Consider the following 15,194-nt stretch of genomic DNA (forward strand, 5'->3'; position numbering starts at 1 on the left):
AGAAAATAATGAACCTTTTAAAACCGTTATATATATTTGTTTTAATATAAAGGGGCAGAATGAATCTAGGGCAAACAGACTCTATTGACAAACAAACTCATGGTGAGCAGACCCAGATAGAACAAACATGTTAACCAAGAAATCACACTCACTACCCACAGCCTATATACATGTAGGCTGATTTGACTACTCATCCCGGCCTGTGCCAGGGTTGCAGAGACACTGTCTAATGTATCTAAAACTGTTCTCAAATTATATATATATGGGATATTGAACACTTTTTTATGATCAGGTTGAAAACATGTTTTATTAATAAAACTATTTGTATGCCATTACTTAATATCGCAGAGGTTCACATAAGATTTTGACGGCATAAAACATAATATCTGAAGCCATAACAGAAAAGAGATTGTTGTATGCTTCAAAAGTTCAAGCGACCAAGTCAGCCGGGATTAGCGATAAGGTGTATTGTGGTAAAGACTAAATTTGTTAACAGTTCAGATTAGATTTGTTAAGTAAGAGAACTGAAGTACTAGTACCACTCTTTTTAGTGTCCTGCTTTGACTGAGTTGACGCCACAGTTAATGCAGAAGACTGGAATTCCGTCTTCCCTCTGCTTGAACTTCTGTTAGCTGAGGAAGAAAACCTGCCACTTCCTACATCTTCTCTTCGGGAACTTGGTTTGGAGACTCCATTTTTTATCCCATTTATTTTCATTTGTGGTTTAATGTCAATCTTTTTGTCCAAAGTTTTGGACTTTTCATAAATTTTGGGGGATTCTACTTTCTCAATCCTTGTTGAAGTTGTTCTGCTACTTGCGTTTTCGTTCAAATTACTACCCGACTTTTCCTTTGTAACATCGGCTCCGCCATCCGATACATCTTGCTTATCAGGTGGTTTACCCTTAGAGCCTACTGATTTTTCACTCATTACATAGAAAAATTTAATAAATGTTCATTTCGTAACAGAAATTGTGATCCAACGAACTGAAATTACTCGTCCATCTCTGTGCTAAATTTAACGTTCATGTCCCGCACTTAATGAATAATAAAATATTGTAATTGTTTTAGTAAAAGGATAGAACTTCAAATCCTATAAAATTATTTGCTTTCTTTTTAAAGTTTACAACTGATAAAAAATAATGAATTCATTTTAATCATTTTTATTTTGTGCAGGACAGTGACATGGCGACCATCGGAGAATCAGTCGCGGTCTTGCACGTGAAAGATGCAAAATTAGAAGATGTAGGCGATTCGTTTGAACCAACACACATAACAGTTACATACAATACAAAATATATATCAGTTGTCGAGGTATTTACTGTTATTCTGATTCTAAAGGCTGACATTACTTTTTATATACTAAAATAAAAAAAATCTTGAGTAAATCGGATTACAGCAGTACACGGGCACCTGCCGAATTGACTTCAAAGAGGTGTCGCTGTGACTAGATGCCGCTTTAACCAGGTGCCGATTTGACTTTTTCTATGGGTGCCGATTTGACTTGTACCCGACTATAGGCTTACGGTGCCAGGATACCAAAATTCTAGTCATTTCGGCACCTGGTTAGATCGTCACTGGAATAGACAATTTGGCACCTAGTTTGTATGCAAACAACCTTCACAATAATTTAAATAAACAGTCTAGTAAATACAGGAAGTGATATTTATAACAAAGCCCAGAGCCAGAGTGTGAAATCTTAATAGGGCTCTTCACCAGGTTGGGAACAAACCCCCTGGATGGTGATTATACCTGTATAGAGGGATAAACCTTCTTTAGAGGGATAAAATTATCCCTCTATAGAGGGGTATTTGTGTTTGCACTGGATTTAAAGCAAATTAGGGCAGAATGGCATTTTCTAATTATATTTGCTATAATCTCTAGCAGTATGTGCATCAACATATGCACTTTACTACAAATTGGGATAACCCGTTTTCTGCTAAAGTGACAAAACATGAAATCTATTGTATACCTATCTGAACACCTGATCAACATCAAAAGGAATAGTTGACCTTTAAATTTCATGTTAAATCTAACAATAGAAATTCTGTTCAGTGAGGCATAAGTGAGTAGAATTTACCTGATCATCACAGCTTTCAATCATGGTGAACAATAGATTTTATATTTAGTCAGATAAGCAGCAAACTGGGCATGTGCATATTAAACTAAGTACATCAATTGGTGCATCAACTGTTGCAGGTTACTGCCATAATAAGTAGAGAATGCCATTCTGCCCTGTTATGATTTAAATCCAGTCTAAACAAAAATACCCCTCTAAAGAGGGATAATTTTATCCCTCTATAGAAGGTTTATCCCTCTATACAGGTATAATCACCATAGAGAGGGTTTGTTCCCAACCTGTTCACGGTTAGTTCGGCCATATTGGATAGGGGGCAGATTTTCATAGTAGATGTAAAAATAGTGTGAAAAATACGGGAAAACATCATTAAAACAGCTGTTGCATGGAAACACACAGGATTTCCCACATTTTCATACTTTTTCCACCTCCTTCCAAAAAATCTGCCCCTATCCAATATGTCCGAACTTACCGTGAAGAGCCCTATTATCATTCTTTTGATTACATGGATCAAGATGTGTTTCTTACAGTCTCGCTAATTAGAGACAAGAAGAATTTAAGCAACAAGAAGAGACAAGAAGATTTTTTGAGCCACAAGAAGCAACAAGAAACTAGGGGACAAAGTCTGTATGAATAATTTTTTTTTTTATTTAAACAGGTTAGGCCCAAAAAAAATATATGTCTGTTTCCAACCGACCCTGACTCAAAACCCCTGACCCTAGATCTTTTTATTCAATTTCGGAAAAGAATCATTTCGGTTTCGATCCAAATCCTTATCTTACTATGCCCAAACAATTAAAATGGCTGCTCCCAGCACAAATGTGCTACAATTAAGGTTAATAAAATGTTGGCACTGTGAGGATTATTTAATTAAAGCTTCTTTAAAGAGATTAAATCATTTTTGGGTATAAAAAAAGGAGTGCCAAAATAAATTAAAAAAAAAAAAAAAAATCTAACCTACAGACCCTGATTTATTTGCCTTGGCAGCAGGAAATAGACATATATATTTTTTTGGCCTTAATAAAAGAAATGGAAATAATGTATCGTTTCAATTTTGGTTCTGTTGTTATTTAGTTGTGACGTTATTTAAGTTATGACTTCATATTCAATGTAAACAAAGAAACGCTTTCATCAGGTAAACATACAAGCACATTCACTCACCTAGCGTGATTTCTGTTCATTTGTCATCTTTCTTACAGACTGAAACACAGAAGACAGTGAAAAGTTGGTCAGTAAGAAGAGGACAAGAAATAACCAGTCCTACAGTATGGAATGAAAAAGAAGGATTTCTTACTGTTATAGATAAAAAGGTAAATCAAGAGGTTAAAGATCAAACTCAAAATAACAAGAAACTATGAAGACCGTGTAGAATTCCATGTCAATGTAAATTGTATATTTATAAAGTTAAGACGTGTTGAATGCATATTATTGAATGTCTCTTTGAATTTCACAACTAAATCTGGGATTTTATAGACATCTATACCACTCTCTGAATGAACTTTTGTTTTTGTTTTTTCTAACTTTAGTTTGCCTCAACCAAATGTTATGAAACCTATACATAATACTTATAAAGCTTCAAATTGGGTGGTGTCAACTTTTACCATCCTTGAGTTATGCCCCTTCATATACTTAAAAATTGTTGATTTTTTTTTCCTTTCTGTAACTTTAGTTTGCCTCAACCAAATGTTATGAGACTGGTACACAATGATTATTACCACAAATCTAAGATCAAGTACAAATTTGGCATGTTTGGGTAGAATCACTTTTTCCATTCTTCAGTTATGTCCCTTTATATCTTTACATGATAATCAAGTGGGGTATCATCTGTGTCCCATGGACACATTCCCTATTTATTTGAATAAAGATCTTTGAACTTCAAAGTATTTTATTAGTAAAGTATAACTGGCTGCCATCTTGTTAGTACAGTAGACTCCGGCCAATCGGATACCCAAAATGTCAGCTAAAAATATCCAATTGTCCGATATATTCAATTAGCCGATGAACGAATATTCCTCCAATTTATTTTTCAAAATTGACAGACACAACCCAAAGATACCAGTAGCTATTATAGCTGCTTTATTAATGGAAGTTTGTAACTAATCACAATGTTTTTTTCAGGTACAAGTTCGGATAATTCGGTTGATTGGGTAATAGATGATCATAGATCGATCAGTTCAAGACAGCTGATTAATAATGTATTTTGTTTATCTGTCAGTCTGTTGATTTTTTAATTATGTGTTGATTATCTGAATAGAATATGTACCTCTTAAATAATAAGACTTGTTGTTTTTGCGTGATTTGTTTCATTTGTGTGTTAAAACAGGTAAAAGCTAAAAATAACTATGAATTCTCGGAAGTAGGCCACAGGTAAATCTATTAATAGCCTAAGAAGTTGATCGAACTCGGATCTAATTTTCTACAGTTTTTTATTTATGAAACACATTTCCAATTTCAAGTAATACAACTACTTTTATGATTATAAAATTGGACATCAAGATGAGTAAAATTAATTTGCTTTTCTATTTTATCTGTCATGGTTCAAAATAAAAGGCTGAATATTATGTAAATTAGGAAAATGGCGCATGTGTGTACAAGTTACATAATTCTATTTCACCAGGGATATGCTATTGACACACAATTCCTTATTTTTACACGGGACTTTTATATATATTTTAATAAATTGTTGAGAAAGAGGTACTTTTCATTCATATTTAATAAATATTGATGAACATCACGCACAGTTTATTATTTCTGTTGTGTCCTTGTTTGTGAAGTAAATGATAACGATCACATTTGGATAAACACATAACAAACACATCTTAGGCAAAATATAATATCAGATTCATAAAATAAACAAGACAACAAGAAGAAACATGTTTTATTTGACTATAAAAGATCGTTTTATTAATAAAATGAAACATTTCTGTACTGAAGTTTTCTTAAACTTCGTCATGGCGCAACTTCCGGCTTCATTTCCTGTCAAGAAAAATATGAAATTATTTCAAAATATTCGACTGTACATGGTTTTCACACATTTTTCATGAATATGCCTATCCAATTAACCGATATATTCTAATAACCGATATTCGATTATCCGATGTATTTTGACTGAAATGTATAGGGAATGGTTCGGTGTTTTGAAATAATATTACAATAGCCAATATATTCGTTTAACCGATATCCGATTAGGTGGAGTCTACTGTATATATAACCCCTTTTTCATGACTGGAGTTTTCTTTAAAATGATAATGTCTCCGTTCAATAAGTTAACAGTCTACTCTATCTTGTATTATTTGTCATGGTAAATTGATATTGATCAGATTTTATATTAACAAATATTAAATTACAATGTACTTTGAATTATACAAATAACTACTAGCTTTGTATATATAGAGATAAAAAACTTAAGTTTATTGTTGGGTGGTAGCTTTACATGGGAGTTATTAGTTAAAATCAACAGAGACGAGTTCCGTTAGTATAGAAAGTCTCCCTGGTCTAATTATCAATAAAGTTGCCATTACAACAAATGTCACACTTAAGAGTATTAATCCATGTGCATTGTTTTATAGGAAGTGAGATTGTGGACAAAAGATGAAGTCAACTTTGAAAAATGTAAAAAGAAACATGTGAGTATTACTAAAAGTATCTATGTTGTATGACCATTAGTAGAAACATGTGAGTATTACTAAAAGTAGCTATGTTGTATGACCATTAGAAACATGTGAGTATTACTAAAAGTATCTATGTTGTATGACCAGTAGAAACATGTGAGTATTACTAAAAGTATCTATGTTGTATGACCATTAGTAGAAACATGTGAGTATTACTAAAAGTATCTATGTTGTATGACCATTAGAAACATGTGAGTATTACTAAAAGTATCTATGTTGTATGACCATTAGAAACATGTGAGTATTACTAAAAGTATCTATGTTGTATGACCATTAGAAACATGTGAGTATTACTAAAAGTATCTATGTTGTATGACCATTAGAAACATGTGAGTATTACTAAAAGTATCTATGTTGTATGACCATTAGTAACATGTGAGTATTACTAAAAGTATCTATGTTGTATGACCATTAGAAACATGTGAGTATTACTAAAAGTATCTATGTTGTATGACCATTAGAAACATGTGAGTATTACTAAAAGTATCTATGTTGTATGACCATTAGAAACATGTGAGTATTACTAAAAGTATCTATGTTGTATGACCATTAGAAACATGTGAGTATTACTAAAAGTATCTATGTTGTATGACCATTAGAAACATGTGAGTATTACTAAAAGTATCTATGTTGTATGACCATTAGAAACATGTGAGTATTACTAAAAGTATCTATGTTGTATGACCATTAGAAACATGTGAGTATTACTAAAAGTATCTATGTTGTATGATCATTAGAAACATGTGAGTATTACTAAAAGTATCTATGTTGTATGACCATTAGAAACATGTGAGTATTACTAAAAGTATCTATGTTGTATGACCATTAGAAACATGTGAGTATTACTAAAAGTATCTATGTTGTATGACCATTAGAAACATGTGAGTATTACTAAAAGTATCTATGTTGTATGACCATTAGAAACATGTGAGTATTACTAAAAGTATCTATGTTGTATGACCATTAGAAACATGTGAGTATTACTAAAAGTATCTATGTTGTATGACCATTAGAAACATGTGAGTATTACTAAAAGTATCTATGTTGTATGACCATTAGTAGAAACATGTGAGTATTACTAAAAGTATCTATGTTGTATGACCATTAGAAACATGTGAGTATTACTAAAAGTATCTATGTTGTATGACCATTAGTAGAAACATGTGAGTATTACTAAAAGTATTTATGTTGTATGACCATTAGAAACATGTGAGTATTACTAAAAGTATCTATGTTGTATGACCATTAGTAGAAACATGTGAGTATTACTAAAAGTATCTATGTTGTATGACCATTAGAAACATGTGAGTATTACTAAAAGTATCTATGTTGTATGACCATTAGAAACATGTGAGTATTACTAAAAGTATCTATGTTGTATGACCATTAGAAACATGTGAGTATTACTTAAAGTATCTATGTTGTATGATCATTAGAAACATGTGAGTATTACTAAAAGTATCTATGTTGTATGACCATTAGAAACATGTGAGTATTACTAAAAGTATCTATGTTGTATGACCATTAGAAACATGTGAGTATTACTAAAAGTATCTATGTTGTATGACCATTAGAAACATGTGAGTATTACTAAAAGTATCTATGTTGTATGACCATTAGAAACATGTGAGTATTACTAAAAGTATCTATGTTGTATGACCATTAGAAACATGTGAGTATTACTAAAAGTATCTATGTTGTATGACCATTAGAAACATGTGAGTATTACTAAAAGTATCTATGTTGTATGACCATTAGAAACATGTGAGTATTACTAAAAGTATCTATGTTGTATGACCATTAGAAACATGTGAGTATTACTAAAAGTATCTATGTTGTATGACCATTAGAAACATGTGAGTATTACTAAAAGTATCTATGTTGTATGACCATTAGTAGAAACATGTGAGTATTACTAAAAGTATCTATGTTGTATGACCATTAGAAACATGTGAGTATTACTTAAAGTATCTATATGTTGTATGACCATTAGAAACATGTGAGTATTACTAAAAGTATCTATGTTGTATGACCATTAGTAGAAACTTGTGAGTATTACTAAAAGTATCTATGTTGTATGACCATTAGAAACATGTGAGTATTACTAAAAGTATCTATGTTGTATGACCATTAGAAACATGTGAGTATTACTAAAAGTATCTATGTTGTATGACCATTAGAAACATGTGAGTATTACTAAAAGTATCTATGTTGTATGACCATTAGAAACATGTGAGTATTACTAAAAGTATCTATGTTGTATGACCATTAGTCTTGTTCCTATATATATATATTTTTCTGGAAATTTCCCATTTGTAATCTGTCAATGAACATCTTTGACAATGTTTAACAAAGTTTGGTAATAAGATTAAAGAAAATAAATTAACAGATAACATAAATGATTAAAGGTTCATGTTGAAGATAGTCTCATTAAAACATAAGAAAGTCTGATGTTAAAATAAAGGTTGTCAGGAAATCTCAAACACATATTTTATTTATGCCATTTATTAGGACATTAGTGCTGTTTTATTGGTGAAAGTGAAGAATATATATACACCTACATAATGTTATATTTTTGAAAAGGCTGAAATTGTATCACTGCTGTTAATCATGTTACTAATATGTTCTCGTCCTGAATATTCTTGAAATAATTTTTGCATAAAGAGAGAAACAGCAATTGTTCACTGTAGTTTGCTGATCATTAAACAGAAATGATTTTGATATAAGTTTATAGTCTTATATAGCAACAGTACATGATTTTATTTTCAGTTTCAACACAACATCCACCAGATATTGTCAGTAAAAGGGTATGAACCTGTTGTTGTGTGTGACAATGGAGCTGTCAATGTTCTGTCGAAGATCAAGGATTCCAATGGTACTCTAGAAGACGGGGATTTAATTCTGAAATGTCAGGCCTTCCTGATCAAAGACAGACTGGTTGTTCTCTGTTTAGTGCAGAAACAGGTAAATTACATCTAGAAGATGGGGATTTAATTCTGAAATGTCAGGTATTCCTGATCAAAGACAGACTGGTTGTTCTCTGTTTAGTGCAGAAACAGGTAAATTACATCTAGAAGATGGGGATTTAATTCTGAAATGTCAGGTATTCCTGATCAAAGACAGACTGGTTGTTCTCTGTTTAGTACAGAAACAGGTAAATTACATCTAGAAGATGGGGATTTAATTCTGAAATGTCAGGCCTTCCTGATCAAAGACAGACTGGTTGTTCTCTGTTTAGTGCAGAAACAGGTAAATTACATCTAGAAGATGGGGATTTAATTCTGAAATGTCAGGCCTTCCTGATCAAAGACAGACTGGTTGTTTTCTGTTCAGTGCAGAAACAGGTAAATTACATCTAGAAGATGGGGATTTAATTCTGAAATGTCAGGCATTCCTGATCAAAGACAGACTGGTTGTTCTCTGTTTAGTGCAGAAACAGGTTAATTACATCTAGAAGATGGGGATTTAATTCTGAAATGTCAGGCATTCCTGATCAAAGACAGACTGGTTGTTCTCTGTTTAGTGCAGAAACAGGTAAATTACATCTAGAAGATGGGGATTTAATTCTGAAATGTCAGGCCTTCCTGATCAAAGACAGACTGGTTGTTCTCTGTTTAGTGCAGAAACAGGTAAATTACGTCTAGAAGATGGGGATTTAATTCTGAAATGTCAGGCCTTCCTGATCAAAGACAGACTGGTTGTTCTCTGTTTAGTGCAGAAACAGGTAAATTACATCTAGAAGATGGGGTTTAATTCTGAAATGTCAGTCATTCCTGATCAAAGACAGACTGGTTGTTCTCTGTTTAGTGCAGAAACAGGTAAATTACATCTAGAAGATGGGGATTTAATTCTGAAATGTCAGGCCTTCCTGATCAAAGACAGACTGGTTGTTTTCTGTTTAGTGCAGAAACAGGTAAATTACATCTAGAAGATGGGGATTTAATTCTGAAATGTCAGGCCTTCCTGATCAAAGACAGATTGGTTGTTCTCTGTTGAATGCAGAAACAGGTAAATTACATCTAGAAGATGGGGATTTAATTCTGAAATGTCAGGCCTTCCTGATCAAAGACAGACTGGTTGTTTTCTGTTTAGTGCAGAAACAGGTAAATTACATCTAGAAGATGGGGATTTAATTCTGAAATGTCAGGCCTTCCTGATCAAAGACAGATTGGTTGTTCTCTGTTGAATGCAGAAACAGGTAAATTACATCTAGAAGATGGGGATTTAATTCTGAAATGTCAGTCATTCCTGATCAAAGACAGACTGGTTGTTTTCTGTTTAGTGCACAAGTAAGTGTGGCTGTAATTGTCCACCATTATTATTTCTGTATTTGAAGTTGGAAAGTATTTCTATTTGTTGTATACATATGTGAGAAAGTGATATAGAAGCATTTTACTCATGCTATATTGGCATATAATAGAGATTTTGGTAAAATTTTACGACTTCTTAATTTCAACCACAATTACCAGTAAGCTAATTAGCACAGGTCTGTCTCAACAAATAAAATATTCAAGCCAAATGGATAACATGTTATAAAAACAATAAGTGACCAAGGTGTCAATAAAAAACCTTAAAATTTTAAAAAGATGAACAATAACATATAGCTATAAGAAAGAATACAACATAGAAAAGGCTGAGTGAATCAAGGGTATAACAAACATAATATTCAAAATTATTCTTATTAATTATTCATTACATTTTTCTTAAAAACTGACTCTAATCCTGATGGTATATTTTCAGAATAAAAGTTTACAGATGATTACACATACTTTCTCAGACGATGATAGTACCTGGTCATGTGACACCAGTGACGTAGATTTACAGGTAGAAACACCTGTATGTACCTGTCACATGAAACAGTTTGGTCAGGAAGTCAGATGTCATGTTTTATGTAAGTAAATAAGTAGATGTGGTATAGTTATCAATGAGACAACTTTCTGAAGCAGTTTGGTAATAATGCTAAATGTCATATGTTATGTTAGTGTAATATAGTGTAGTATAGTGTATTGAACAAATACAAAGATTCTACCAGATTCCAAATAATGTCAAAGTTAGCAACTTCAGGTCACTGTATGGCCTTCGACAATGAGCAAAACCTATACTGCAGAGCAAGCTAAACAAAGGCCCTGACATGAGTATATAATGATTGCTGGAAGGGCAGTAACTTACAATGCCTGAATACATAATTATTACTTGGAGGAAAGTCGACTTCAATGTTTGAATTTATTAGTCTTGATTCTTTATATTTGTGTTTAAAAAAATGTTAAATGTTTTATTTTTATTCACTCATTTAGACATACAGAGAGTGATAGGGAAAACTACATTTTTGTTGGTAAAATCAAATTCACTTTGAGGCATAAAAATTGTGAAAGTGAGAACTACAACTTTTGTCAGTACAAGTCCAAAGCATATATTAGACAGACACACAGAGAAAGATAGTGAGAATTACTACTTTTGTCAGTACAAGTCCAAAGCATATATTAGACAGACACACAGAGAAAGATAGTGAGAATTACTACTTTTGTCAGTACAAGTCCAAAGCATATATTAGACAGACACACAGAGAAAGATAGTGAGAATTACTACTTTTGTCAGTACAAGTCCAAAGCATATATTAGACAGACACACAGAGAAAGATAGTGAGAATTACTACTTTTGTCAGTACAAGTCCAAAGCATATATTAGACAGACACACAGAGAAAGATAGTGAGAATTACTACTTTGTTGGTAAAAATGAAATAAACACACAATAATTAGTGTTTTCCTTACAAATGTTATGTGGCATCCTAGTAAACAAGAAATATAAAAACTATTTTTTGTTATTTGAAATTATAGCATTACATCTATAATACTAATTTAAAGAAATCAGTTTATATTGCATCTTTAACAAGGAGTATAGCATCACATTTAAATACCATGAAAAGCCTAAATATGACTTACATGTATATATATATATATTTTCAGATTCCAGTGGTGACCTTCATAGTTTAAACATTTCACCTTTAACTAACAGTATCAGAAGTCAGAAATTATGTCATTTAAACTGTTTACAGAAGTCTATTTCCATGGTCATACTAAATTCAACACATATTGCTATTGCTGGAATCAAACAAGGCAACCACAGTAAGAAATCACCTATCAAAATCATAGAAATCACCTATCAAAATCATAGAAATCACCTATCAAAACCATAGAATTGTAACACTTTACAGTAAGAAATCACCTACCAAAACCATAGTATTGTAACACTTTACAGTAAGAAATCACCTATCAAAACCATAGAATTGTAACACTTTACAGTAAGAAATCACCTATCAAAAACATAGAATTGTAACACTTTACAGTAAGAAATCACCTATCAAAACCATAGAATTGTAACACTTTACAGTAAGAAATCACCTATCAAAAACATAGAATTGTAACACTTTACAGTAAGAAATCACCTATCAAAACCATAGAATTGTAACACTTTACAGTAAGAAATCACCTATCAAAACCATAGAATTGTAACACTTTACAGTAAGAAATCACCTACCAAAACCATAGAATTGTAACACTTTACAGTAAGAAATCACCTACCAAAACCATAGAATTGTAACACTTTACAGTAAGAAATCACCTATCAAAACCATAGAATTGTAACACTTTACAGTAAGAAATCACCTATCAAAACCATAGAATTGTAACACTCTACAGTAAGAAATCACTTATCAAAACCATAGAATTGTAACACTTTACAGTAAGAAATCACCTATCAAAACCATAGAATTGTAACACTTTACAGTAAGAAATCACCTATCAAAACCATAGAATTGTAACACTCTACAGTAAGAAATCACCTATCAAAACCATAGAATTGTAACACTTTACAGTAAGAAATCACCTATCAAAACCATAGAATTGTACCACTTTACAGTAAGAAATCACCTATCAAAACCATAGTATTGTAACACTTTACAGTAAGAAATCACCTATCAAAACCATAGTATTGTAACACTTTACAGTAAGAAATCACCTATCAAAACCATAGTATTGTAACACTTTACAGTAAGAAATCACCTATCAAAACCATAGAATTGTAACACTTTACAGTAAGAAATCACCTATCAAAACCATAGAATTGTAACACTTTACAGTAAGAAATCACCTATCAAAACCATAGAATTGTAACACTCTACAGTAAGAAATCACCTATCAAAACCATAGAATTGTAACACTCTACAGTAAGAAATCACCTATCAAAACCATAGAATTGTAACACTCTACAGTAAGAAATCACCTATCAAAACCATAGAATTGTAACACTCTACAGTAAGAAATCACCTATCAAAAACATAGAATTGTAACACTTTACAGTAAGAAATCACCTATCAAAACCATAGAATTGTAACACTTTACAGTAAGAAATCACCTATCAAAACCATAGAATTGTAACACTCTACAGTAAGAAATCACCTATCAAAACCATAGAATTGTAACACTTTACAGTAAGAAATCACCTATCAAAACCATAGAATTGTAACACTCTACAGTAAGAAATCACCTATCAAAACCATAGAATTGTAACACTTTACAGTAAGAAATCACCTACCAAAACCATAGAATTGTAACACTCTACAGTAAGAAATCACTTATCAAAACCATAGAATTGTAACACTCTACAGTAAGAAATCACCTATCAAAACCATAGAATTGTAACACTCTACAGTAAGAAATCACCTATCAAAACCATAGAATTATAACACTTTACAGTAAGAAATCACCTATCAAAACCATAGAATTGTAACACTCTACAGTAAGAAATCACCTATCAAAACCATAGAATTGTAACACTCTACAGTAAGAAATCACCTATCAAAAACATAGAATTGTAACACTTTACAGTAAGAAATCACCTATCAAAACCATAGAATTGTAACACTTTACAGTAAGAAATCACCTATCAAAACCATAGAATTGTAACACTTTACAGTAAGAAATCACCTATCAAAACCATAGTATTGTAACACTCTACAGTAAGAAATCACCTATCAAAACCATAGAATTGTAACACTTTACAGTAAGAAATCACCTATCAAAACCATAGAATTGTAACACTTTACAGTAAGAAATCACCTATCAAAACCATAGAATTGTAACACTTTACAGTAAGAAATCACCTACCAAAACCATAGAATTGTAACACTCTACAGTAAGAAATCACCTATCAAAACCATAGAATTGTACCACTTTACAGTAAGAAATCACCTATCAAAACCATAGAATTGTAACACTTTACAGTAAGAAATCACCTATCAAAACCATAGTATTGTAACACTTTACAGTAAGAAATCACCTATCAAAACTTTATTTATAACTTCCTCATTGAAAAGACTCTCTACAAGGTGCATGTACCAAGGGAAAGTGAAGGTTTCAGGAATCCACTGGTTCCCAGGATATATAGTATATAAATGGTTATATAACACTTAACTGAGGAAGCTGTTTGTGTTGAGACAAAACTGTATAGTAAGCTATTAAAGCCCTGAAATGACAAATATAAAACTATTCAAATGAGAAAACCAACGTTTTAATTTATGCACAAAACAATCAATGAAAATAAATATGATATACAGCAACAAACTACAACACCTGTTAACTGTGTGCTATATTATAATTTCACAGAGACAGTTGTTTAAAGTCTATTCAATGGCCAATTACAACTTTGAAAACCATTAATATTTAATAAAAGAAGATATGTGGTAAAGGCCAATGGACTAGTAACCTCACAACCTCACAACACTATGAAATAATAATGTATTCTCTAAGGTTTATTGGCTCACTGATTGAAATAAAAGGAGAGTCTCCTTAAAGATATAGAAGTATACTTATTGAAATGTGAGGGAGAAATGTTCTGTTTTTTACCCATAAACTTGTAATTGATATGTATTATTATTTGTTCCAAAGTTGGTTTAGGTATCTACGACACCAGATTTGATGTATTACACACATTTAGACCATTCACAGAGAATATGACAGAAGACATCAAAGTAAGGCTTAACGTTAATATACTGTGTTATAGTCAAGTTAACATGCTGTGTTATTAAGTCACTGACCATGCGAGAGCTGTATAGCCAGTCAGGGTTGTTAAAAACTCCCATCATCATCAGATTAGCATGATGTGTTATTATGTCAGGTTAACATATTGTGTTATAGACAAGATAACATAGTGTGTTATTAAGTCACTGACCATGCAAGAGCTGTATAGCCAGTCAGGGTTGTTAAAAACTTCCATCATCTTTAGCTTAACATGCTGTGTTATTATGTCGGGTTAACACTGTCATAAAGGCAGGTAGTAAGCAGGGCTTCCAAAATTTTTCTGAGCCAGCCGGACATTTCATATCTGATCCGAATTTTAATCCCTAAGACAAAGTCACAAAAGGCAATTATGGTAATCAGATGGCCATCCCA

The 15,194-nt window shown here is 32.0% G+C and overlaps 2 protein-coding genes across 4 annotated transcripts in view; one reads left to right on the forward strand and one right to left on the reverse strand.

Moving 5' to 3' along the window:
• Positions 1-1,023, reverse strand: part of LOC134726048 (serine/threonine-protein kinase SMG1-like) — a 132,952-nt gene extending 131,929 nt beyond the window's left edge. The window contains exon 1 of the mRNA XM_063590433.1: positions 540-1,023. Coding sequence (XP_063446503.1) covers positions 540-930 — 391 coding nt within the window. The 5' untranslated portion in view covers positions 931-1,023. The remainder of the gene's footprint in view (positions 1-539) is intronic.
• A 158-nt stretch (positions 1,024-1,181) lies between these two features.
• The window catches only part of LOC134726049 (nucleolar protein 11-like), a 31,987-nt gene continuing 17,974 nt past the window's right edge, over positions 1,182-15,194 (forward strand). Inside the window, exons 1-7 of one of the 3 annotated variants that reach the window (XM_063590434.1) lie at positions 1,182-1,313; positions 3,276-3,386; positions 5,646-5,702; positions 8,517-8,711; positions 10,488-10,638; positions 11,712-11,870; positions 14,691-14,773. In XM_063590434.1, coding sequence (XP_063446504.1) covers positions 1,185-1,313; positions 3,276-3,386; positions 5,646-5,702; positions 8,517-8,711; positions 10,488-10,638; positions 11,712-11,870; positions 14,691-14,773 — 885 coding nt within the window. In that variant the 5' untranslated portion in view covers positions 1,182-1,184. Of the gene's footprint in view, positions 1,314-3,275; positions 3,387-5,645; positions 5,703-8,516; positions 8,712-9,297; positions 9,472-9,682; positions 9,851-10,487; positions 10,639-11,711; positions 11,871-14,690; positions 14,774-15,194 lie in introns of those variants that run through there. The other 2 variants (XM_063590435.1, XM_063590436.1) reach the window with 2 other exon arrangements.

The sequence above is a fragment of the Mytilus trossulus genome, chromosome 7, assembly GCF_036588685.1.
Source record: "Mytilus trossulus isolate FHL-02 chromosome 7, PNRI_Mtr1.1.1.hap1, whole genome shotgun sequence".
NCBI lineage: Eukaryota > Metazoa > Mollusca > Bivalvia > Mytilida > Mytilidae > Mytilus > Mytilus trossulus.